Below are 27,190 nucleotides of genomic sequence, written 5' to 3' on the forward strand. Positions count from 1 at the left end.
TATCTCTGCTGATTTGATGGCCTAATTAATGAACATCTAGCACATTTTGTCGCATTACAGAATGACCTAGTATGCTGTGTAAACATATTTATTGCAGAGAGGAATATAAATAAAAGATAACATCAAAATATTTCATAATTTATACTGTTTCATTAAAGCCAACTTGCTAAGCGTGGCATGTTGAGCAGTTGTTTTCTAAAAGAAACCATTCATTCAGTACTTAGTGGTTTCCTTCACATTGTGAGTTGTATGTTTGTGATATTGAGGAACAGAGATTATCAAAATATGTTTTGCTGTAAAATGGGATTGCCACATCTTTGTTGTAAATCATCATATGGTGCACATGTCGCTAATAAAAACAATACAAAGTACAAAAGTCATTTCTAACAAATTAAATGCTCTATTGGTGTATGCTACAAGTCCTGTCTATGAGCATCTGTAACCAGGCAAAAACTAAAGGTAATATCTGGCTTTTGTGTTTTTTTTAAAGCTTTATTCTCTGGTGATTACCATTATTCTCAAGAAAGACCCTCAGAATCTGTCCATGCCATTGGTGGGCAAGTGAGATTTTGGTCTTTCACTGTGTAAAAGTGGTAATATTCTGTAACCAAAGTGTATTTTGATCAATGTATTATTTTTCTCGAATTGATAAAATAAGAAAAATAATTTAAACATCTAATCGTTAATCGTTCTCAGTTCCACAGAAAACCAAGCAATCTTTTTGAACCCTTTAAGGATTTCTATTGAAGTCCTGCAAAAACAGAAATGATCAATTTGTGAATGAATGGGAATATCTATATAGTTCTCAAAAACCTTGTGATGCTGATACAGCAAATTACTCGTAATTACTCGTAATTTACAAGTTAGACATTTTTTATCTGGTCCTTAAAGGGTTATCACAAAATTCCAAAATTCCAAACCAATGTTTGGCATTAAATGAATCTGAGAAATACAGAGTTGGTTTTGAATGAGTAACATATTGAAACATATTGGAATAAAGGTTAAAATGTTCACATCAGCTGGATATTGTCTGCTTATCTTGTAGGGGTGTGCAGTGACTAACCGTAAATAGTAGCAACAAGCTTCCCCGGTTAATTTGAAGGCATTCAGTTACACTTAATCTTACTTCATACTGTATATTATAACAATGTATGAAAGTGACCTCTCACACAATGACAAATGATAACCTTCAAAATGGAATTGCCAGACCCAATAAGACTATAAGGGATCCCTGGAGATTTGTCTGGTCCTCGAATTAATGTTAATCTGCTTTCAAATTCTGCATTTCTCTGCATGTGCCATCCTGCCAGGATATTACTTCTCTGGATTTAGACTAATAAAAATGATTTTGGCACTCCATACAGAAACGTTTGAAAACTAATTTTGCCAGCCACCTTATTGAAAATACTTGTTTTTCCTGTGTACTGGTTAACATTGAACATAGAACAGTGCAGCTTAAAAATAGATCTTTTGGCCATGGTGCCAGTGCTGAACATGATCCCTACTTAGATTGAATCAGTCTGAAAAGGGTCCCGACCTGAAACGTTACCTATCCATGTTCTACAGAGATGCTGCCTGACCCGCTGAGTATGTCCAGCACTTTGTGTCTTTTTTTTATAACCAGCATCTGCAGTTCCTTTTATCCACAAACACTACTTTCATATCTGCTTCCATAACCACCCCATGGCAGCATGTTCCAGGCACTCAACATTCTTAGGTAAGAAACTTATCCTTTACATCTCTTTTAAACTTTCTCCCTCACATTTTATGTCCTCTAGTATCTGACATCTTCATCCTGGGGAAAAGATTCTTACTGTCTTCTCTACCTATGCCTCTCATAAATTTTATAAACTTCTATCAGGTCTCCCCTCAGCCACTGATGTTCCAGTTCATCCAATCTCTACTTGTAGCTCATGCCCTATGAAATTCAAGACATTTCTGAAATATTTAATTTGAGACAAGCAAAAGCTAATTCTCCCTCACCTATAGCCCTAATTCTTCTCATATATGCAATATTTTTGCCTTTTTCATTGGCACTACTAAATTTACTGACGTTCATTAAGTTGAAATCAAGTCATTAATGTCATAGTCATAGAATCATATTGCATGGAAAGAGGCCCTTCGGCCCAACTTGCCCACACTGACCAACATGCCCCCATCAACACTATTCCCACATGCCTTTGTTTGGCCCGTATCCCTCTAAACCTATCCTATCCACATCTTGAACTATTTAAATTACTTCTTTGCCAGAAGGTGAAGCTGGAGAGTTATTTTATCTTCCAATTATTATACTTGAAATTTCCCAGTTTTCTGCACTTTTTTCCCATCTCTGTGGTATCCTGCACCATCATCTCAATGACCTTTACTTCTCCACTGAATAGCTACAACCTGAACAATTCACGCAGAGGGGACAGGATCATTGTGATGTTTATGAAATGTAAGTGGATAGATAGCACCATAGTTAATAGTTATTGGCCACAGTCATCTGCATTGTTGGTTGAAAATAAATGGCCTCGACAACAAATATCAGAATTAATGGTTAAACCTGATCATCGAATGTTCAGGGCACACACTGCCCATTTTAAACTGCTGGTACATATTTCCAGTTGTACAATCTTTCAGACTTTTTTTGAATTTATAGGTTTTGACACAGAAGAAGTCCTTTTGGCCCATCAGGTTCAACAATACTAGTTCATGTAATTCCACTTCCCTGCTGTAAGTCTGCAGCCTTATGGGTTAAACATATCAAATGTCTATCCAATTTCTCCCTGTAGCTGAAACCCTCTAATCCAGGCTGCATTCTGGTAAACCTCCTCTGCACTCTCTCTACAGCTTCACATCTTTCCTGTAAAGGAACAACCAGAACTTCATGCAATACGCCAAATGTGGCCTCACTATAGTCCTATAGAACTGCATCAAGACTTTCAGACTCTTATATTCAATGCCCCTAGCAATAAAGGCAAGCATACCATCGAGACTTCTTTACCACCCTATCTACTTGTGCTGCCACCTTTAGTGAGCTATAAATATGAACTCCAAGTCACTCTGCACATCAGTGCTGTTAAGTGAGTGCCTGGTAATCCATGTGCAATTGCTATGTAGGTAGAGAGTTGAAATGTATTAACTGCCTCTCCAATACACTCCAATGAAAAAGTTGGTGTAGGTTATAGTAGCAACCTTTTCTGGTCATAGAGTGATATAGTGTGGAAACAGGCCCTTCTGCCCAACTTGTACACACTGGCCAACATGTCCAAGCTGCACTCATCCCACCTGCCCGCATTTGGTCAATATCCCCCAAACCTGCCCTGTCCATGTACCTGTCTAACTATTCCTTAAATCTTGGGATCGTCCCTGCCTCAACTACCACCTCGGGCACCATGTTCCGTACATCCACCACCCTTTGTGTGAAAAAGTTACCCCTCAGATTCCTATTAAATCTTTTCCCCTTCACCTTAATTGGTATTGATTAACTTTTAACACAACTTTTAAATTAAAATATTTTAATCAGTTTAGCACAGGATAATAATTGCTGTGGTGGTGATTCCTTTTGAAAGAATTGTCTGGTTTAATCTCATCTCCCCTCTCTTTACGAATGCCCAATAATATTTCCCTTCGATGTTTATTGCTTCAAAGACGTTAGTAACTCAACTTTAATAGCCTCTTACAGAAATGTATTTGATATTCTTATTGCATGCATTTTTACTATTCTAACAACCTACTGAGACAGAAAAACAATTCTTAGAGCCTCCTGACTTAAACTATCCTTTGAGCCAATTTTTAGAGTAAGTAATCTGACATTTGTATAAACCTATAGAAAATCCTCTTCCTCCTGATAGTTGTCTGTACCAATCTGATATACATAGAAACCTTGGATGTCTCAACAGCATCAATAGAGTAGTCATACAGTATGGAAATAGGTCCTTCGGCCCAACTTTCCCATGATGACCAAGATGCCTCATCTACACTAGTCCCACCATCCCTACAAACGTGTCCTATCCATGAACCTGTCCAAATGTCTTTTAAATGGTGTTATAGTACCAGCCTCAATTACCTCCTCTAGCAGATCGTTCCATATATCCACCTGTGTGAACAAGTTGCCCCTTGGGTTCCTATTAAATCTTTCCCCTCTTAGCTATAGTTCTTGATTCTCCAACTCTGGATAGAAGACGAGTCACCATTTATGACACCAAAGGGTAAATAATTGTCCTTTACTGGTCAAAAATAGACAAGAACAGGAAAGCTAAAAGGATGGAAATTCCTGGAAATACAGAATAGAGCACAAAATGTTAACTCTTTAATTTCTAATGTTGAAAAATTCCTGCGAATTACCAGTTAATTTTGTTCTTTTTCAAGAGTAGAAGAATGGCTGAATTACTGCCAATATTTATATAAAACGCATAAAAATGCTCTTCCGTTTCACCTACAATGTTAAACTGTCAGGTGATGGACATCTTTAAAGTAACAGAGAAAAGAATTCAACATGAGCATGCTAAGCGTTTATAGAATAACAACACTGACAGTAATTTATTATCTAATGTACCTCAAGATTGGAACAATAAGGGATGATGTTAGAAAAGCAATTAAGAGAAAAATCACTCCTGCCATTAGGAGAGAGAATAAATTATTTTCATTAGTTCGATAAATGATATTTCAACAAAATTTAATTGCATTTATTTTTGTTTAAAAAAAAAAGATAATTGATCTAACCTAAAACTGTCCTCATTATTGTCTCTGTTGGAATTATTATGATTTATGAAATGTCCATAGCTGGCGTTCTTTACCAGATTTCACAGTGTTAAATTGGAGTGAAACCATTCATCTATACATACCCTTGTTTTGATACAAATGAGGCTCACTGACAAGTTTAGAACGTAGAAACAAGGAACTGCAGATGCTGGTATATAAAAAAAAGGACACAAAGTGCTGGAGTAACTCAGCGGAACCGGCAGCATTCCAGGAGAAAATAGATAGGTGACAATTCGGGTCAGGACTCGAAACGTCACCTATCCATGTTCTCCAGGATTGCAGCCTGATTGCTGAGTTACTCCAGCACTTTGTGTCTTCTTCAGTGAGAACTAGCCACTTAAATTTCCAGAAGCACAGAACTGTGCAGAAATGGACATGCAACCTGCCTAAACAGTTTCAGCAAGGAATGTGTGCAGATTTCTGCATTTACAAAAAGTACAGCCAACTTGGTGAGAAATACCAAAGAAAGGACAATGGAAGAATGTGTTAGATCCAAAGAGTTCATTTTCAAGAAGTTTAAATAATTCCCCTTTACACCAGGAAATGATAATACGGCAAGTCATTGTGACAAATTTATTTTAATTTTTCTCTGATGCTTCACTATTAGATATGGACCAATGTATTATTGTTTGACACCTTAGAAGACGTATTTGCCTTCTCACAACAAGAAATCTGTTACAAGGTCTGCTTAATTATTGCTTGACTTTTAGATTATAAGACTAGTCAAAATGTGATCGGCACAAAACACTGAAGATCTTGAAAAACAATGCCCACACTTGCCATTTAACCAAATGAACAGAGAGCATTCTGCGGCAAATTCAAATATGGGGAGGTTAAATTTTAAATAACAAAATGTATGTTGTCCTCCAGGTATTAAATTTCATATTTTATCTATTTTGTTTGCAATTGATCTAAAATCAAAAAATCATGCTTTATGCATATAACTAACTCTGAGGTTAAGGCAGTGTGGTTTCTAGTTTAAATATAGTTCTATTAGTAATCAAGTTATTTCAATAGTAAAAAGATTGGTAAGATTAACATATTAGAACACACAAAGTTTAGAGTTTAGTTTATTGTCACGTGTATCAAGGTACAGTGAAAAGTTTTTGTTGCGTGCTAACCAGTCAGTGGAAAGACTATACTTGATTACAATCAAGCCATCCATAGTGTATAGATACAGGATAAAGGGAATAACGTTTGGTGCAAGATAAAGCCACTAAAGTCTGATCAGAGATAGTCCAAGCCTCTCCAGTGAGGTAGATAGTAGCTCAGGACTGCTCTCTCGATGTTTCATTGGGTGTTTATGATGTTCTGTGTCATCAGTGCATACTCGTTGAGGGAGTCTTAGTTAAAAATCACATTTTTAATACACTGAAATTCACCAAAGTGGTTTATGTAAAAGTCAAACTCAACAATTCAATCATATCCGGAGGGGGGTTTATTTGCTAAGCAATATTCACCAACAGTTCCCAATTTGTTCATTCTGTGGCACGGTCCTGTATCCAAGGGCATTTACTTGGACTTCAGTTTCACTGGCAAGATGAACCTACTGAAATCTCCATCTCTGCACACCCCGATTTAAAGTGATAAGATTTTATATTGCAACCATGTAAGGTTGGACCAGACTGATTTTTGATCCTTCTGGAAAAATATTTCATTTCAAAGGCATGATTAATCCACAAGAGATTCTCCTTCACCCTTTTTGTTATTTGTTTCTTATTCTGCTTTATAATTGTACTTTCTTCTTTGCTCGATGACCCATCACCCGCCTCTATCCATCAGTCATCCCTATCTTTCATGATCAAAAACAACAATTTTAGCATCTCAAATTATACCAGCAGTAAAACACATCAAAATTTCACGTTTGTACAAAACATTGATCTGATTTTTTTTTTTTACAAGCAGCATTGCCTTTAGCTGAATTATATTCACGCAGGAGACAAAAATGCCTTGAAAACAAATCAGAAATTAACTTGGTCCAGCCTATGTATAAAAATATTGTGATTACCAGGTAAAAAATTGTTAATGAAATTGTAATAATGCTTTTTTAATCTGTGGGACTTGAATTCTTCAGAGCTTAAATCCTTTGGTTTCCCTGGAGAATGTTTCCATTTAAATTTGGAAGTACTTTTTAAGTGGAAAGAGCAGTCTGGTGAAAATAAGGAGTTGAGCTAGGTCTTAAGCAGTACAAGCATGAACTGTTGCATTAGTTCTTCCTGGCCCACGAAGTTGTAAAACTAATGTTTTTGGCAGGTTTTGTGAGTTTTGACAATCCTGCCAGTGCCCAGGCTGCTATCCAGGCAATGAATGGTTTTCAAATTGGCATGAAGAGGCTGAAAGTACAGCTCAAGAGACCGAAAGATGCCAACCGCCCTTACTGAACCGCTACGACTCAACTGAGACTTGAGAGCTACTACAGGTAATTTACAGAATTTCTGATATCTTTATATAATCCTAAATACATTGTGATATCTACTTTAACAATTCTAATCACCGTTTTAACCTCTGGTGCTTGTTATTTGTATGTAATCAATCCATTCAAGGATATAAATTCTAAGGTTAATATTTCACAGAACAATGGGATTAAGCTATGATCTTCAAAATTTCTTTCTGAAATGGATATCATATGTGTGGCATTAATTATGCCATCTATCAAATGATTTTTAACACTTCAAGGTCTGTGCAAACCTCATAACTTCAAGGACATTCAAGCTTAGTTAAAGTGGTTGATATAAATCACATGATTAGTGTAAATAAAAGGTCATGATAATTATTACTATTTTTGAACCATGGCATTGCTTAACTGGAGTGAACCATTCAATGGAACAGGCCATAATTAAAATAAATGACGGGACCTCACATTAGTTGCTGCTGCTTTGTTTTACAGGTGTAATTTTGATACCTAAATATCTGATATGGTGGCCAGTTTATACATGCACTCCGCATGAATATCCGTCATTGTCACATTGGTAAGCTGTTCAGCATGGGTGTATACTGCCTGCACATAAAGCAGGCATTTGACACCACTTATGCAAACAGTGAACCTGATATCTTTTCCAGCATATCGTCCTGCTTCAACCAGGATGGAAAAGCCTGTGTTAGGTTCAATTTTGATGGCTGCTTCCAAATGGCTATCTTATCTGAATGCAGATCTGGTAAGGACAGCAGCAGTCCCAAAGACCATTGCCCATCCCTCTATTCTATCTCCAAATTGGGACCAGCCTGAAAAGCAGCAATATCTTAAAGTTCATATGAAGCCCAATATCATCAACCCATCGTCCGATGGGATAATTTTCTGTACTCAGCCGATTAGCACATTCAATCATGTTGAATTGACTGTGAGTTTAATATTCTTGATAGGAATCCATGATTCATAAAGATTTTTACATGTGATATTTAGGAAATCATTCTAATTTGCTGGAGTAAGAAATTTTGTGATGTGCTCAATTGAAATCGCTGACATAAATGCTGACCCTTTGGTAATTTTGACTGTGACAATATGATATTTATCTTATTATAATCCATTATTAAGCAGGACATTTTCCTGTGAGACCACAGTGAAAGTAGGTGGGGAAAATATTGTTTTGCATGCACTTGAGAATTTGAAGCATATGATAGATGGCTGGATGTTCTATCTGAATGTTCATAATGAGTAGGTTATAGTGAATGGAAAGATTAATAAAGCAGAGATCTTCAGTTGCAAGGACTTGCTTTCATAACATCACTATTTCAGAATGCCATTCTTCCATTAGATTAGCAGTTAATGGCCAGTTACTGAATACAGTCGAGAAAGAAACAAATCCACTGGAAAATCAGCTTAATTAGAAATAGCTGCACACTTAGGAGTCTTCTCAAGCTATATTGTAGACATGATGATATTAGATAATGGCCCTTATCTCAAATAAATTGCATGCTTTACAAATAGGATTGTGGTTGTGATATAATTTTGTAAAGCTTTACGATTTAAACATGCATTGGGATTCAATCTTACTGGAGATAAATTTGAGAACTATAGCAGCATTAACACGTTGCATGAGGGGCATAATTTTTTTTACGGTAAGAAGTAGTTTTAGTGCACTACAAAATCTAATATTTGATTTCCCCCTCCAGAACAATGTAGGATTGCATTGGATTTAATGAGAGTTTCACGAACAGGACCCAGAAAATTGCAATCAATGTAGTGCAGTTAATCAACATAACAAGAAGCAACAACTTGAGATTGCAGTGGTGGAAAAAAATAATACATCTTTAAAAGAGAGTTATGGCTATAACCTAAGAATCCAATTTCTTTGTGTGCTGTGCCCATAATTTTAGAAATTCATACACATAGGTGGTGGGGATATGGAACAAGCTGCCAGAGGAAGTAATTGAGGCCAGTACATTTACAATATATAAAAGATATTTGGACAGGTACATGGATAGGGAAGGTTTAGAGGTATATGGGTCAGACAGGAGTAAATGGGACTCACTTAGATGGGGTATCTTAGTCGGCATGAACAAGTAGGGCCAGTTTCTGAGCTGTGTGTCTCTTTGACTCCATGAACCTAAGTCACCAGTGTGGGAAATTTTGTACTTTATTTGTGTACATCAAACTCCAGCAATCTGCGAGACAACTTGTCCAGATCCTGTCATTTTTGCTAATACTGATCGAGGAATAATTGCCTGACACAGTTATGAGCCAAGTGCTGTCTAACTCTATGAGAAGTTTATGGGCCAAGTGTTGGAAGATGGGATTAATGCAGTGCCCACTGGTCGGAATGAGCATGATGGGTGGAACGGCCCATTCCCATGCTGTGTGACTCTTTGAGATAACATTTTGTTGCCACTTTGACCTCGGCAACCATTTGCAATGTAGTCCTTGCATGTTGCTAGGACTAGAGGCTCTGAGCTATAAGCAGAGGTTGAGTAGGCTGGGACTCTATACCTTGGAGTTCAGAAGGATGTGGGGTGATCTTATAGAGGTGTATATGATCATGAGAGGAGTAGATCGGGTAGATGCACTGTCTCTTGCCCAGATTAGGTGAATCGAGGACCAGAGGACATAGGTTTGAAGGGGAAAAGATTTAATAGGAATCTGATGGGTAACTTTTTCACACAAAGGGTGGCGGATGTATGGAACAAGCTGCCAGAGGAGGTAGTTAAGGCAGGGACAATCCCAACACTTAAGAAGCAGCTAGACAGGCACATGAATAGGACAGGTTTGGAGGGATATTGGCCAAATGCTGGCAGGTGGGACTAGTGTACCTGGCCACTGTGGGCAAGTTGGGCTGAAGGGCCTGTTTCCACGCTGCATCACTCTATGACTCTATGCTCTGAGATTACATTTGAGGCTGCAACATATGGCAGATTTCAGTGGAAACCTTTTATTCATTGTTCCTCACTGGGGTGAAATTCTCAGCACCTTGAGTGGATATATACTCCTGTTGAGACCCATTCACCTTCTCTACCGTCTCTTCCAGCAGCTTCTGATGCTCTGCACAGTCCAACTTCTCCTGGTTATGCTGTCTTACGGGGAGAATTACAACTTATGCCGTAGGAGCAATGAATTTGAGCAAAAAACCTTGAAGTCAGGTGAAAGGCCTTCAGCCCTTGCCACATGTCCTTCTGTAGACTGTTGAAATTTGGAACAACAGCCGGAAAAAATCAATCAGCCAGTCATTGTCCTTATTAAATAGCATTAGTGTGAGTTTCTTCTTGTTGATGAAGTCTTCTGAACCTCTGCAAGGTCAAAAAAGGGCACGAGTTGGAATATTGTGCTACAGATTGACAAAATGAGGCCTCTATGTCAGTCTACAAATGTGCACATTTTAGGAATCTAAAGGCATACTTTGTGCCAAAAATGGAAACTGATTAACTAAATGTGCGCCATTAAAGTTTAATTTTAGCAGTCCCAGGAGAAACAAACAGTGAAGATATAGGACTAATCTTTACAGCTGTGTGTATACTACATTATTTTAATGATCTATATTTACTTCATGAATTCCACTGCAATTCAAAGAATGACATTTGTAATGAAGTGAAAATTGTGTAAGACGGTATTTAAATTTTGGCCACGATGATCTTTTACTGGACATTTGTGAAGCAAAAGCAATGAGTTTCATGTATTTTAAGAAGAAAATCAAGGAGGGTCAGAGAGAGCAAATGTTAATTACCATATTTTTGTTTAAAACTTCATACCAAGGCAGAGACACAAAGTGTGCTTTATAAACATGTTAGCCTATTATATTTTACCTCTGAAGTTAAGGAATTAAGTTCAGAGATAGCATAACAACATGCTGAGGTGACTGTACAGTGGTTCAGATTTTGCATCTGAGGCTGAATTTCTAGGTAGGTGGCAACTCAGGTGCTGGTTTAAACCAGTTAGACACAAAAGGCTGGAGTAACTCAGCGGGTCAGGCAGCATCTCTGGAGAAAAAGAATAGGTGACGTTTCAGGTCGAGGCCCTTCTCCAGACTCTTGGAGAACAATCTGGAGAAGGGTCTCAACCCGAAATGTCACCTATTCCTTTTCTCCGGAGATACTGCCTGACCCGCTGAGTTACTCCAGCAATTTGTGTCTATCTTTGCTGAATTTCTAGGGTTGTTTATCAAATTCAATTTGATTTGTGTGCTAATCTTACTTAATATTTAAGTAAAGCATAAACTTTGGAAAGAGACATATTTAAAACAATTCATGCATCATTTTGCAAGTAACTGATTGGCTTCCCCTTCAATGTTTGACTCTTATTTCAGAGATTTATGCCGTGCCTCAATAGTTCCACTGGGTGCAAAGAGAGGGGTTGTCTTTGCCATGAATTCACTATCAGAATTATAACTCCCACAACACAAACTTTCGTGATGACAAATAGTTTTTGTTTGAAGCAAACTGTTCTATCTTGAGCATTGAAGTTTTCAATCAGACTCGAATAACAAAATCCAATAAATTTGCAATGTCCTGATTCAGTTGGAAGCGTTGAATTACTTTGTTAAATTTCCAGATAACACGGATTGTCATGTTCCTAGCTCCATTGCTTAATCTGTTTGTGCTTGATCATATGCGAGATCTATTTCTATCAAGCTAATGTAATTTTACGGAACGAGTTGCATTAAAGAGCACATCTGTCAGAGGTGCAGAAGAACCAGAGCTAGATGTGAGTTTTACAAATGGCATTCATTAAGTTGAAGCAAACTGTAATATAGCAAGTCAGCAGCACAGTGAGACAGGAAAGGAATGAACAGACAAGGATATCTAATGATTGGGAAACATTGTGATTGATTGAGCCCAAATGGTAATCATCCATTTACAGAACAATTGCTTACACTATTCAGTGTGGCATCTATCAGTAGTGCAGTGGTATACTCAGTGATCCTGAGCTAATCTTTGGCTCCTCTTTGTTTCCAACATTGTTTTTTTTCTATTCCCGCATTATTATCCATCCATGAAAATCAGATTAAAAAAAGCCTGCAGATACTGGAAATCTGAAATAAAAGCAGAATAAGCCAGAATAAATCAGTTGGTGGGCAACATCTGCAAAAAGGGAAATGGTTAATGTTTCAGATCGCAGATCCTCCATCATCACACTCACCAAAGAACATCAGCCTATTCTCCCCCACGCCATCGCAAATATTACCGTCACATGAGATCGCAGAAGATCTTCTCTCCACAAGGTCACAGTGGCACTGCGGGAGTGCTGCTAAACTCAACTCAGACTTAACCTCACAGTGCCAGATAGCCGGGTTCGATCCTGGCTGCGGGTGGTGTATGTACGGAGTTTGTACATTCTCCCTGTGACCGCGTGCGTTTTCCCTGGGTACTCCGGTTTCCTCCCACATTCCAAAGATGTGCGGGTTTCTAGGTTAATTGGCTTCTGTAAATTGTCCTTGGTGTGTAAGATAGAACTAGTGGGCCATAGGGCCTTTCTCCACGTTCTCCCTCTGATCATGTGGGTTTCCTCCGGGTGCTCCGGTTTCCTCCCACTTTGCAAAGGTGTGCAGATTTATAGGTTAATTAACCTCGGTAAATTGCCCCTAGTACGTGCGGAATTAATGGGAAAGTGGGATAACATAGAACTAGTGTGAATGGGTCATCAATGGTCAGCATGGACTGGGTGGGCCGAAGGGTGTGCTGTATGTCTAAACTAAACTAAACTAAACCAGAAATCAGTTATCTTGTCATAGAGTCAAAGAGTGATACAGTGTGAAAACAGGCCCTTCAGCCCAACTTGCACACACCGGCCAACATGTCCCAGCTACACTAGTCCCACCTGCCAACATTTGGTCCATATCCCTCCAAACCTGTCCTCTCCATGTATCTGCGCAACTGCTTCTTAAATGTTGGGATAGTCCCTGCCTCAACTACCTCCTCTGGCAGCTTGTTCCATACACCCACCACCCTTTAGATTTATATCTAAAGAAAACTAAATCCTGTTGGGCTAGAACATAAAAAGTAAAACTGTGATTTTAGATTTTAGATAGTATCTGTGATGTAAGTAAAGTAAAGGGGGAGATGTGATGTATATGTAATGTCAATGCCAGTGCCCCCTTGAGGCCAAGAGCAGAAGCTGGCCAATGGGCTTGTGCCTTGTGACTGAGGTCAGGTGACCTTCTAGGGCCAATGGGCTTGTGCCTTGTGACTGAGGTCAGGTGACCTTCTAGAAGTTTCCTGGTGAAGGATCAGTACTAAAATCTTCTTACAAGATGTCGGGCGTATATTCATTGTGCTAGCCACAACAGGGTCTTACAGAGGACATTACAGTATCCTTCACCACTGCTTTTGGTTTATTTCTTTGGAATGTGGGATGGGCAAGAGCAGCCCAGTTTGCAGATTGGGTTGAAGCCCTGATTGACTGCCCCATTCTGCTTCAGCAGGATAACTAAAATACCCTCCGGGTTCACTTTAATTATAATACCCTCCTGTGCTTGTTGCATTAATTGATGGTACTGGCCATCACTGGATAATGAATAAGTTCCATTTTTACAGATGTCCTTTGGTCAATTTGTCGGAAAATGTATAATGTTCACTCTGAAGAAGGGTCCCTACCCTAAACATTACCGATCCATGCTCTCCAGAGATGCTGCAGGACCCATTGAGTTACTCCAGCATTTTGCATTTCTCTTTGGTAAACCAGCATCCACAGTCCTAGTTACTATGAAATCACTCAATAGAATTGTAATGAATGGCATGAATGGCACATTAGACTAATAAGAAAGATCAATGTAAAGTTAGAGGGAGAGAGGAAACTAGCTCTGTCACTGGTCTACATGAACGTATGTACGAACGATGGACTTTAAGTTTAATGAGATGGGAGTTTACTTATACTTAGAGGTGTCCATAACTGAGGCATTCCTAGCCTGCGGATCACCTGTAAATATAAATGTTGCTATTGCAGCAAAGCCTCAGGCCCTACATCAGTGCTTGTGCCCAGGTATTACACGAGTAATCACATTACATTTCCTGTATGGTCTGCCTTGCATAACCTTTGCCAGATGGAGTCCAACAGGACACCAAGATTTTCCACAAATTTCCCCAGTCCAGCTGGAATGTCTGCCCTGAGCCACGACAGGTTTAAACCTAATGCAAACCTGCAGTCTTTGTCCAAATTGCAAAATGCAAAAGAAAGTGACAAATCATTCTCTGGGGTAATCCTCAATACTGCTGCTCCACAGGGATGTGTTCTGTGCACCTCATACACTCGTTCCTATGCAGCCAAATACCAATCCAACTCAATCTACAAATTTGCAGATGACACCACTGTAGTGGGCCAGGTATCAAATAATACAAGGAAGGAGATTGAGAACCTCGTAACCTGGTGCCAAGCCAACAACCTCTCTCCCAATGTCAGCAAGACAAAGGAGATTGAGGTCGACTTCAGGAAGCGAAGCAGCGCACATACATTGATGGTGCCGACGTAGTGATGGTTGACAGCTTAAAGTTCTCAGGAATAAATATCACCAGCAATTTGTCCTGGACCAGCCACGTCGAAGCAATGGCTAGGAAAGCACACCAGCGCCTCTACTTCCTTAGAAGGCTGAGAAGTTCAGCGTGTCCCCAACAACTCTCACCAACCTCGACAGATGTGGCGTAGAAAGCATTTTATCGCGATGCATCACAGCATGGTTTGGGAACAGCTCCATCCAAGACCACAAGAAATTGCAGAGAGTTGAAGACGCAGCCCAGTCCATCACACAAACCATTGACTCCACGAACACCACGCTGCTTCAGCAAGGCCAGCAGCATAATCAAGGCCGCCAGGCACTTCCTCTTCTCCCCTCTCCCAGCAGGCAAGAGGTACAGAAGTCTGAAAACACATACCTCCAGATTCAGGGCCGCTTTCTTCACAGCTGCAATCAGTCAACTGAACTGTCCTCTCACCAACTAGAGAGTGGTCTTGACCTCCCATCTACCTAATTGGAGTCCTTCGAACTCTTTTTAATTGGACTTTACTGGACTTTATCTTGCAGTAAACATTATACCCTTTATCCTTTATCTGTACACTGAAGCTTTGTCCTAACATCTTAAATTCTAATGAGAAGTTAAGTTACTGAGACCGACCATGCCGGGGAATTAACTTAAAGTGATTTACTAAGTAGCAGTCACATTAGGGCTAATGTTAATCCTTACGCTTTGGTCTATGGCTCTGTTGCTGGTTACTACCCACTCTTTTTCCCAATCCTCACTTTCTTCTGGATGTGCCTCCAAGGATCACGGCCACTCATTAGAACATCACACCTGGAGATTAATCTACAAGTGTTGCTGCTGGAGTCTGAGGCTTTGAGATTGGAATGGGGAGCGTTCTTCTCAAACCCATCAGGATTTTCCCTGCACTGATGCAGACACTCTCTTTAGGATATGTTCCGCAGTAGCCCTAAGGAGCAAGCAAACCAAATCCAGAGGCACTGGAAACAGCACTAATAGGACCTGGTTGAACGCAATAATTCAACAAAGAATGAGGATTCAACCTGCCATCGTTCCCGATCTGTCCGGCTCAATTCCCCACTGGAAAATGTATCGACCAACTGAGATATCAGCAGAGCCCCTTGGTATTAGTTTTGAAACCTGCCAATACAGTTCTTCAAGCATTACTACAAGCTACATGGAGACTGAAGAAGGGTCTCGACCCGAAACGTCACCTATCCCTTCTCTCCAGAGATGCTGCCTGACCCGCTGAGTTGCTCCAACCTTTTGTGTCTATCTTCAGTGTAAACCAGCACCCGCAGTTTCTTCTTACGCTGTAAGCTGCATAGTCATTTTTGTCTCGTCCTGGAAAAAGATAAAAATTCATAGCACCAGCAGCAAACCTCACGACACAAATCTAAAACGGTAGTTGTTTTTTACATTGGTATCCACAGAAACCAGTGAAGGTGAATCTTAGTATTGATTTTATTTTTGAGGTCTGCCATGAAGGGTTATCTGTTTGAAAATAATGTGCTGTAAAGAACCTGAACGGGTTTCCAGTAAGAGTCCCCCAGAGTGCTGTGCCTATTTTTTTTTTTGAAGTACACACATTGAGAGATAATTTTACTCTGTCTCAGTCATTGTACTACAATATAATGGATAATAACTGTCTGCAGCCGTTAAAAATGAGAGACTTGTCAATACCCTAGGTGGTGATTCGTGCTTCTCTAATTACTTTCCGCACATTATCTGAGAGAAAGGCGCAGCAGGAGAAAAGAATTTAAATAGAATAACTTTTGTAATGATGGGAGCAGAGGGTTGGCGGCATTGCTATTTTGAGGAGTTTTACCAATAGAAGTGTTTATTGATTAGCATATCAGTAATTTAGTATAAATTATGTGGTTTATTGTTGCAGCCATTGTTGTGAATGTTTCACACAATGCTGCAACAATGCCAGCTTTGGAAAACATTCCATTTATATTTCAGTTTGTTACCTTTCTCACTTTCCATGCCAGACATGTTATAATTTTATTTTGAATGGGTTCATAAATGGTTCACTATTTGTTATTATCAGCCATTGTCTCAGCCCAGTTCATTAACATTTACAGCTGTGAACTTGTGGAAACTCTTCATTGTTCCAAGCCAGATCCTAAAGATCAAAGTCTGATGCTACAAAGTTAGTTTTGACACCTCACAGGAGAATGAAAATTTCAAAATATCCAACCTCAACTCCCGTCACTCCAGGCCTCCATGAGCAAAAAGGTCAGCATGGACATGGTGTGTTGAAGGACCCATTCTCTGTGCTGTACATCTCTATGACTTTCATTGTTTAAACAGCAGTGAATTAAAGGGGTGGGTGACTAAACTGCTCTCAGTGGAAGGGTCTATCACTGAAATATTTGTGCCGTAGGTGAAGAATAATATAAGGAGGTCTCCTTTCAACTTAATTGGTCACATAGATTTTAATACACACACTTCAGGTCCTGGGGTACACTTTCATTTCAAGATTGTTCTGGAATAGGGAAGTAATGGACTCAAAAGACAGTGAATGTAACACTACATCAATGCTTATGGCCAACTCAAACTTTGCCAGAGCCATGCCACGAGGCAGCTGTAAGGCCTGCTGTTTTCTAACAGTAAACCAGAATCCCTAACTGAAGCTAGACAAGTACGGACAAGAATTTGAGCTGTGGATCTGCTGCAGGAAATGCCACTGAAGATATTCAACAAGGGACGCCTTCAGTTCTGATTGTGTAGGAAGAAACTGCAGATACAACTGCAGATTTCTAAAGTTCCTTGAAAGAGGCAACACAAGTGATTGGAGTATTGAAGAAGGCATTTGTAATGTGTAGGAAGGAGCTGCAGATGTTGGTTTAAACCGAAGATAGACACAAAAAGCTGGAGTAACTCAGCGGAACAGGCAGCATCTCTGGAGAGAAGGAATGGGTAAGGAAAGGTCTCGACCTGAAACGTCACCCATTCCTTCTCTCCAGAGATGCTGCTTGTCCCGCGGAGTTACTCCAACTTTTTGTGTCTATCTTCAGTTATGATTGTATGTCCTGGATGTGCAGCCCATCATTAGCCAGCCCACATCGACCGACTACATCCTTACTACCCACTGGGTCTATGGAAGCAAAGTCAGGGCGCGCAAGTCCAAACGTCAACCATTCTTTTGCCTCCGCAGATACTGTTGAGTTCCTCCAGCAGTTTGTTCTTTGCACAAGTCAGTGCCATCTCTTCATGACAACAAAAATCAAAACTGACATTGTTTCTAATCTGGGTGATTCCACCTCAGCAGACGGAAATCAAAATCAAAATCCAGAGCTTCACATCATGTCTAGTTTAGAGATACAGCATGGAAACAGGCCCTTCGGTCCTCCATGCCGACCATCTCATCACTGGTTCACACTAGTTCTATGTTATCCCAATTTCTCATTCACTCCCCTACTTAGTTGGGACAATTTTTTACAGAGGAAAATTAAACTGCAAACCCGCACATCTTTGGGATGTGGAAGGAAAGTGGATGGTCACAAGATCACAAGGAGAATGTGCAAACTCCACACAGACAGCACCCGAGGTCAGGATCGAACTTGGGACTCTGGCGTTGTGAGGCAGCAATTCTACCGCTGCGCCACAGTGCCGCCCTAAATGTGAACTGCCCTGAGCTGGGCATGTGCCTCAGCAATGACCAATGAGTTCAAAGGTTTCTCATAACTGACGGCAATGTACGAAATGTGTATGAAGGAAGTATAACAAGGCCCCGTAGCTCCACTCTTGCTCCCCCTCCCCCCTTTCGTAACAGGGACAGAGTCCCCCTAGTCCTCACCTTCCACCCCATCAGCCGTCGCATATAGCAGATAATCCTCCGACATTTTCGCCTCCTCCAACGGGATCCCACCACTAGCCACATTCCATTTCCATCCCTTTCTGCTTTCTGCAGAGACCGTTCCCTCCGCAACTCCCTGGTCAACTCGTCCCTTCCCACCTAAACCATGCCCTCCCCAAGTACTTTCCCCTGCAACCGCAGGAGATGCAACACCAATCCTTATACCTCCCCCCTCGACTCCGTCCAAGGACCCTGATAGTCTTTTCAGGTGAGGCAGAGGTTCACTGGCACCTCCTCCAACCTCATCTACTGTATCCGCTGTTCCAGGTGTGAACTCCTGTATATCGGTGAGAACAAGCGAAGGCTCGGCAATCGTTTCGCTGAAAACCTCCGCTCAGTCCGCCTGAACCTATCTGATGTCCCGGTTGCTGGTTACTTTAACTTCCCCTCCCATTCCCAATCTGATCTTTGGGTCCTGGGCCTCCTCCATTGTCAGAGTGAGGCCCAGCGCAAATTGGAGGAACAGCACCACATATTTCGTTTGGGCAGCTTACACCCCAGCAGTATGAACATTGACCTCTAACTTCAAGTAACCCTTGCTTTCCCTATCTCACCATCCCTCCCGCTTCCCAGTTCTCCGACCAGTCTTAATGTCTCCGACTACATTTTATCTCTGTCTGCTTTGTTGTTACCTTCTCCCAGTTAACAACGATCTATTCTACATCTTCCTTGAACTTCATTCCCTTTGCTCTGTTTTCACACATTACACTTCCTTATCTATCTCCCTCCCCCCTGACGTCAGTCTGAAGAAGGGTCTCAACCCGAAATATCACCCATTCCTTCTCTCCAGAGATGCTGTCTGTCCCGCTGAGTTACTCCAGCATTTTGTGTCTATATTTGGCTGTGTATGAATCTTTTCCATTAGAGTTGGTAACCCGTGGCAACTGGCTATCTTAACAATAGGACAACACAATAGATGTGGCTGCCTGGTCATCATGACCAAAGCCAAGACAAACCTTTCAGCTTTTAAAATACCGGACTTTCTGAAGAAATAATTAACAGTGCATTTTTAAAGATTAATTTAGTAAAATGAAAATTGAGACATGAACATAGAAATATTTCTTAAATCTCAGCGTGCTTTGCATTAACTGTCAGATATTGATCTTTCGTTTTTTAAATAATGCTAACACTGTACAGCGGGCCTGACAGGGATTTTAAAAGCTTTATATGAAAAATGGCAAGTCGATGACTGCTGTGTACATTTTAAAACATGAAGAAGAATCTGAAGGTCACCCATGCCTTCTCTACCGAGATGCTGCCTGTGCCACTGAGTTACTCCAGCTTTTTGTGTCTTTCTTTGGTTTAAACCAACATCTGCAGTTCCTTCCTAAACAAGAAGGATCTTTTCCTGCTGTGTGCATTTCTGATGACTGGGAATGCGGGATTCTTGAACATGGATGCTTGAAGGACTTTTTTTTGTTCAGTGAGATGGCGTAGCTTGTTGGGTGGCAGACTATAAACTATAGACGAGGATCTTATTTTATGCAAGGAATGTTAGAAGTCACAGAGGGAGAGATTCAACTAGGTCAAATATCCATTAACCTCCTGCTGAGAGTTGGGGAAGTAAAGCATTTTAGATATTCACTAGAAGAACAATACCACTGAGAGAGTGGAAGAATAATCAAAAGAAATGCCTCTGCAGAGAGGACATGCATCAGGAGGCAATGGGCTACAATCGAAGAACTATCCAGTGGTTCAGACTTACAGTTTATTTGAATAGTCAATATTTGTAATGTTTCAAATCACACCTGTTTTATATTCAAGACGTGTCTGTGTTGAATACTCTTCATGTTATGACGTGTGGATCATCCATGTGCTATCCATGACATGTGTTTGGATACAGTTCTCCAGGTTCCACCCACATCCCAAACTAGCTACGGCAAAAGAATCAGAGAGGATTTGATGAGCAGGTGTGAGAGTAATTTGCAGAGTGCCAGGGAGATACGGAGAGGTGAATGTTGAGTAAGGAGCCGGTATGGATCCAATGGACTGAATGTCCTCAGAATTAAAGGAAGATGAGGAGAAATCTCTTTAGTCAGAGGGTGGTGAAGCTGTGGAATTCTTTGCCACAGAAGGCTGTGGAGGCCAAGTCAGTGGATATTTTTAAGGCAGAGATAGCTCGATACTTGATTCATAAGGGTTTCAGAGGTTATGGGGAGAAGGCAGGAGAATGGGGTTAGGAGGGAGAGATTGATCAGAAATGATTGAATAGCAGAATAGACTTGATGGGCCGAATTGCCTAATTCTACTCCTATTCCCTATGACCTTATCACCTTTGTGTAATAAGGCTATAAGACATAGGAGGAGAATTAGGCCATTTGGCCCATCAAATCTACTCTGCCATTCGATCATGGCTGATCTATTTTTCCCTCTTAAACCAATTCTCCTGCCTTCTCCCCGTAACATTTGATGCACTTTCTAATCAAGAATCTATCAATCTACACTTTAAAAATACCCAATGTCTTGACCTCCACCTCCATCTGTGGCAACTGTGTAGTAAGTCTTCAGATCTCAAATTAGAACAGAGTTCCCAGATCGGAATGTAAAGTGGAAAATTGCATTGTTTCATTTTTCATTATCAAACAGTTCTACTTCTATTTTAGATTTTATATGTATTTTTATTGTGTGGATCCATATCTTCTACAGGCTGACAATAAAACACATGAGCCAAGACCATGTATGGGGATTTTAAACATACTTTTACCACTTAGTTGTCCTCTCAAGGATACAAAGCCTAACTAAAACGTTATCCAAAAGGAAGCAAGTGACGCAGTTATTTGTAAAGGGACAAAGTGGTGTAGTTAAGAGCCAAGAATTTACTTTCCAGCAACAGTAGTTTATCCACTCTATTTTTACCCTCTCTTGAGAGGCGTGTGTCACTGACAAGGTCAGCATTTAATGTGCGGATTTGTAGCACCCCTTTAAATGTGGTGATGTGCTGCCTTTTGGAAACATTGTATCCCTGTGGTTAAAGTATCCCCCAGAGTTAATTGGTAATTTCAACTAATTTTTGTTAATGCATGTCCAAAGTCCTTGTTTCTATTAATGGAATAATTTTAAAAGAGCTCTTCCAAACGCTAAGCTTTGGAAATACTGACATTTTGTTGTGCCCTCAGCTGCAACAGTTTGGCCTGAGAACAGCTGCTTCCACACATCTCTGGGTGTCCGTGTGCACGGATACCTGAAACCAAGGAAAGAGTATAAAAACACCAGTCAAAGGGACAAATCATGAGTTCACCTTAATCTCAGGGGAGTTGGAATGTAAACATTAGAAGATAACGTTTTGCTTGAATAAAAAATATACCGCAAATGCTGGTAGGACTCAGCAGTTCAGGCACCATCAGTGGAGAGATATAACGAGAGTCAACCTTTCAAGTCAATGACCTATTGATTAGTTTAGTTTAGTTAGTGAGGTACAGTGAAAAGCTTTTTTGTTGCTTGCTATCCAGTCGGCAAAAACTCTATACATGATTACAATCAAGCGGTCCATAGCGTACACATACAGGATAAAGGCTATAACGTTCAGTGCAAGATAAAGTCCACTATTTTGTTTCAGATTTCCAGAATCTACAGTATTTTCTCTTGCATCTGGAGTTCTTTGTTCGGTTTTGGGTACCCCATCTCGGGATAGCTTGAAAGGTATAAAAACACAAATTCATAAGAAAAAGAAAAATACCAACTTCAGGGTAATGTGACAATGACACTTTGTCTGAACTTGGTTTGTATTTCCTTGAGCTAGAAGGTTAAGTAATGTAGTTGAGATATTGAAAATGATAAAGGGATTTGAAATGATAGATATATTGAATTATAGAATAATTTAGCCCAGAAGGAGGTCATGCTATTGTCAGCTCTTTGAAAGACTAATCCTTTTAATCCCAGTCTTCTGTCCTTTTGTCATAGCCATATAAATACTTTCCCTTCAAATATTTATTCAATTTTCTTTTGAAAGTTATAATTAAAGCCATTTCCACGATGATTTTGGACAGGGCTATCCAGATAACAGATCACAATGTTACAGAAGATGGTTTATTCTAGTTTAGTTTTTTAGTTTAGTTTAAAGATGCAGCGCGGAAACAGGTCCTTCGGCCCACCAAGTCCACGCCGACCAGGAATCCCTGCACATTAACACTAGGGACAATTTTACATTTATACCAAAGCCTACAATTAACTACAAACCTGAGATAGACACAAAAAGCTGGAGTAACTCAGCAGGACAGGCAGTATCTCTGGAGAGAAGGAATGGGCGATGTTTCGGGACGAGACCCTTCTTCAGTCTACTCCAGCTTTTTGTGTCTATCTTCGGTTTAAACCAGCATCTGTAGTTCCGTCTTACACAACCTACAAACCTGCATGTCATTGGAGTGTGAGAGGAAACCGAAGCACCTGGAGAAAACCCACGCAGTTACAGGGAGTACGTACAAACTACGTACAGTACCCGTGGTCGGGATCAAACCCGGGTCTCTGGTGCTGAGGCAGCAACTCTACCGCTAGGCCACCGTTCCTCTATACCAGCTCTGATTATTTTCTCTCTAATACTCTAACTCTACATCAACTTTCTACTGACCCTGCCCCAATTTTACCTTATTCTTGTTCTGTGCCCACTCTAAAATTGTAACATTTTGTTTTGCGTCTTCTCATTCTTCCTCAATTTCACTTCTCCTTGCTTCAAGTGTTATCTGCCATGTCTCTGTCCATTCCAGCAGCTTGACCATAACCTCCAGTTCATTTGCTGTCCTGCTCAAATTGGAACTACCCCGCACATACAGGTCCATGCCATTAATACAAATGAGAAAGCAATAGGGGCGGAACAGAGACCTGCGTTTGATCCTGACTACGGGTGGTGTCTGTATGGAATTTGTACGTTCTCCCCGTGACCACAAGGGTTTTCTCCAGGTGCTCCGGTTTCCACTCACACTCCAAAGATGTACAGCTTTGTAGGTTAATTGGCTTCTGTAAATTGTAAATTGTCCCTAGTGCTAGTGCATGGGGTGATCGCTGGCTGATGTGGACTCGGTGGGCCGAAGAGCCTGTATCCATGCTGTATCTCTAAAGTCTAAAAGTCTAAACCTCTAAGGGGTGCCACTGTACATTTTCTTCCAATCTAAACTAACGGCATAATAGGCATTGCCCAACACAGGCAACTATTTGCGTGCTAGCCACAGAAGCAGTTGCACCAACTCATATTACAATCGCACTACACTCTTACATCTCTATCCCTACAGCAGAATTTCTTACTTTAACTATGACCCTCAGACTATCCTTGATTGGACTTTGCTGGCTTTACCTTGCACTAAACATTATTCCCTTATCATGTATCTATACACTGTAAATGTTCCGATTGTAATCATGTATTGTCTTTCTGCTGACTGGTTAGCACGCAACAAAAAGCTTTTCACTGTATCCCAATACACATGACAATAAACTAAACTGAAACTGAAACGGAAATCCCTTTTCCTGCCCTTCAACCAATGTGGCCACCTTCCCAGATCATCACACTGACACCCCACCCCCCCCCCCCCCCCACCCCCAAAATAAAAATCTTCAACCCACACAATCCAATGCACTGATCAACTCCTGTGTTGCATGTAGTATGCCCCACCCTGCACATTCTTATTGGATGATGAGCCCACCCAATATTTGAAGGTGGGCTCATTGGTCAGGCAGATATGGCATCAACTGAACAGAACTGCATAACATAGCAGTGCCGTGATCAATTAATGTCAGCCAAACTAATGGGAGTTACGCACAACTCAATATGATGCATTAGAGTTAGATATAACTCTTATAGCTCTTAGGGCTAACAGAATCAAGGGATATGGGGAGAAAGTAGGAACGGGGTACTGATTTTGGATGATTAGCCATGACCATATTGAATGGCGGTGCTGTCTCGAAGGGCTGAATGGCCTACTGCTGCACCTACTTTCGATGTTTCTATCAAGAACTGATTGCTTGTGGAATCTAATCACTGGAGATAAGCTTGTGCATGATTTGTTGAAAGGAAATATGCCCATATGTGTCCAAGTTCTGTAGGCTAGTGCTCTGCTTCTGAACATTGGTTTGTTGAGTCAACGGAATGAATATATGAAGCAGGGTACCTTGCGCTTGGCACTGCCAATTGGAGAGAAATTGCTCCAGAATATTACAAAGCACTCCTAGGAAACTAATTTGTGTCTGCCAGACAGCAGGGAGCACAATGGCTATTACTGCAAGGGATCCTTTTCCTCCAGGGATGCTGCCTAACCCACTGAGTTATGCCGGCACTTTATGTCTATCATGGGATTATATGCAGTTACATTTCTCCCTATCCTCTTCCCATAAAAGAATATTCTGACCTGTGCATTGAATTATTGTAGTGGCATGCGTAAAATGAACTGTGTAATTATCGTTGGCCCTTTGGACCAACTTGCCCACACCGACCAATCTACAGTAGCCCCAACTGCTTGTGTTTGGCTCATATCCCTCTAAATCTATCCTGTCCATGTACCTGTCTAAAAGGGATTATTACAGTTGTTTTCTATATACAGTCCTCTTCCCATTAAAGGACATTCTCACTTGTTCATTGAATGATTGTATTGGCATGCGTAATATGTTGCTTCCAAAGTATTCAGGCACAGCATGAATGTGTAGGAAGGAACTGCAGATGCTGGTTTATACTGAAGATAGACAAAAAGTGTTGGAATGACTCAGCAGGTCAGGCAGCATCTCTGGAGAAAAAGAATCTGTGATCCGTTCCAAGGAGAAACATCACCCATCCTTTTTCTCCAGCGATACTGCCTAACCCACTGAGTTACTCCAGCACTTTGTGTCTATTTAAACTTAGATTCTGCTTTATCACTGAAGCCTTGGCAAGGAAATGATGATTATCTTGGAAGCAATCACTGCTAGTAACTAAGCTACTCCACTAATGGTTTTGTAGAATTTAATACGGTGGGATTTTTTTTTCTTAGGAGGCAGTCACAAATTATAATGATTGGTAATTGGTCAACTGGGCATGCTGTAAATCACATTTAAAAAGAGATTTGAAATCTCCTGAGGAAGAAGGATGCTGGGTTGTATATTACACACAGGCTCTACATTCTTTTAGTGATGTTAATAAGTAATCATGCCCCCTAGGATTTGCTTGGTTACCTGGTAGAGTTATGAAGTAACATAAAATATTTTTTTAATGATTTTTTAATGACTTTTTTCATTTCTCTAGTTTTTGCCCTTCTCCTAGAACTATTAATACCTTGGCAGTACACAGTACCTTTTAATTTTGCTTCTTCCTAGTTTAGAGTTTCATAACTGATTGCAGCATATCTACTTCCAACCTGACTAGGGCTTACTTACACTGCACAACATGGTTTTACACATTGCAATGCAGAAGAGCCATCAGAAGAGGCTCCTCAATATCCCTTTAATACCAATGTATTGATCCTGTCTTGGGAATTGCAAATACAAAAGTAATTTCAAACCAAATACTTGCTAATGTGGAAGGCAAAAGAGACCGCAGGAGCTGAAAACTAGAACAAAAACAGAAAGTTGGAAGAACTCAGCAGGTCAGTCAGCTAAATTCTTCCAGCTTTCTGTTTTATGCTAAAGTGGAAGATTTTTTGCTCTTTCTATCTGGTAAAAGTAACTACTATACCAAAAAAAACTCTAAAACATTGGCACCTATGGCTAAAAGGTTTATACAAAGCAAGTAATTCATCCGTTTGTAAACCTGAGCAGATATAAATGATGATGTTTTCCGAGTGTTGTCAGGTCATGGTAGAATATCTTTATGCAATCATGTGGGTTTTTGAGACCAAACACGCAGAGTTCAAAAGAGAAAGGGTCTCGACCCGAAACGTCACCCATTCCTTCTCTCCCGAGATGCTGCATGACCGGCTGAGTTACTCCAGCATTTTGTATCTACCTTCATGTTCTTCCCGGTTCCACCTCAGGACTGAGGAATTCCTGGGCATAGCTGCTTCTTCCATTATAAAGGAGTTGGCTCAGGAGTGATGATGTTCGGCTTTAAGTTCCTCTTTCCCCTGTGTAACTGTAATTTGTTTTAATTTACTGGTTTGATTTTTCTTGGTGGTATTCCGGCTATATGAACAATTATTTTCTTTCTCATTTGTTGAACAGCGTACTAGTCTGAATTTGGGATGCAAGTCTGTAATAAATGGATGAAAATTTGAAGTATCGTTACACTGTAACCCATGTCTGTCTGCCGTCATGCATTTAATCATGGTTTATTTAGCATTCACTGCATAAATCATGACATTACTGTTAATCATGTGTTTGTACTTTATATGCCTTTGCAAGGCTTTATCCATTTCCTTGAGTTTGTTTTCTTACTTTCCGATTGCAAGTATTGCTTTTGACTGATGCTGTGTTTGGTACTTTTCCCCCTCCAAAAAACAAAAATTCTTTTCTTCTTTTATCATTCGAACAAAAACCAAACCAAGCAGAGACAGTCATAACCCGCAGTCTCAGGCTGTAGGAAAAGTATCCATAACAATGAAATGGAGAAAACGGTCCAGTGCGTAAGTTCTGTCAACTAGAAGTTAAAGTGTGATCTGATGGCGTCATGTAACGAGCTCAACAATTGGTTGCATGACATGCCGTCAAGTTACGTGAAGGTGCTGTGAAAGCATTTTTCTTGGATGTTGTATCAGTTAATGATTGACCAGTCATGATCACATGTGCCTTTTGACT

The 27,190-nt window shown here is 40.3% G+C and overlaps 1 protein-coding gene across 7 annotated transcripts in view; it reads left to right on the forward strand.

Annotated features, from left to right (window-relative positions):
- The window catches only part of celf4 (CUGBP, Elav-like family member 4), a 1,071,661-nt gene that overhangs the window by 1,039,104 nt on the left and 5,367 nt on the right, over positions 1-27,190 (forward strand). For all 7 annotated transcript variants that reach the window (XM_078429907.1, XM_078429991.1, XM_078430145.1 and 4 more), the window contains one exon: positions 7,000-7,165. In XM_078429907.1, coding sequence (XP_078286033.1) covers positions 7,000-7,127 — 128 coding nt within the window. In that variant the 3' untranslated portion in view covers positions 7,128-7,165. The remainder of the gene's footprint in view (positions 1-6,999; positions 7,166-27,190) is intronic.

This window comes from Rhinoraja longicauda, chromosome 1 (assembly GCF_053455715.1).
Source record: "Rhinoraja longicauda isolate Sanriku21f chromosome 1, sRhiLon1.1, whole genome shotgun sequence".
In the NCBI taxonomy this organism is placed as follows: domain Eukaryota; kingdom Metazoa; phylum Chordata; class Chondrichthyes; order Rajiformes; family Arhynchobatidae; genus Rhinoraja; species Rhinoraja longicauda.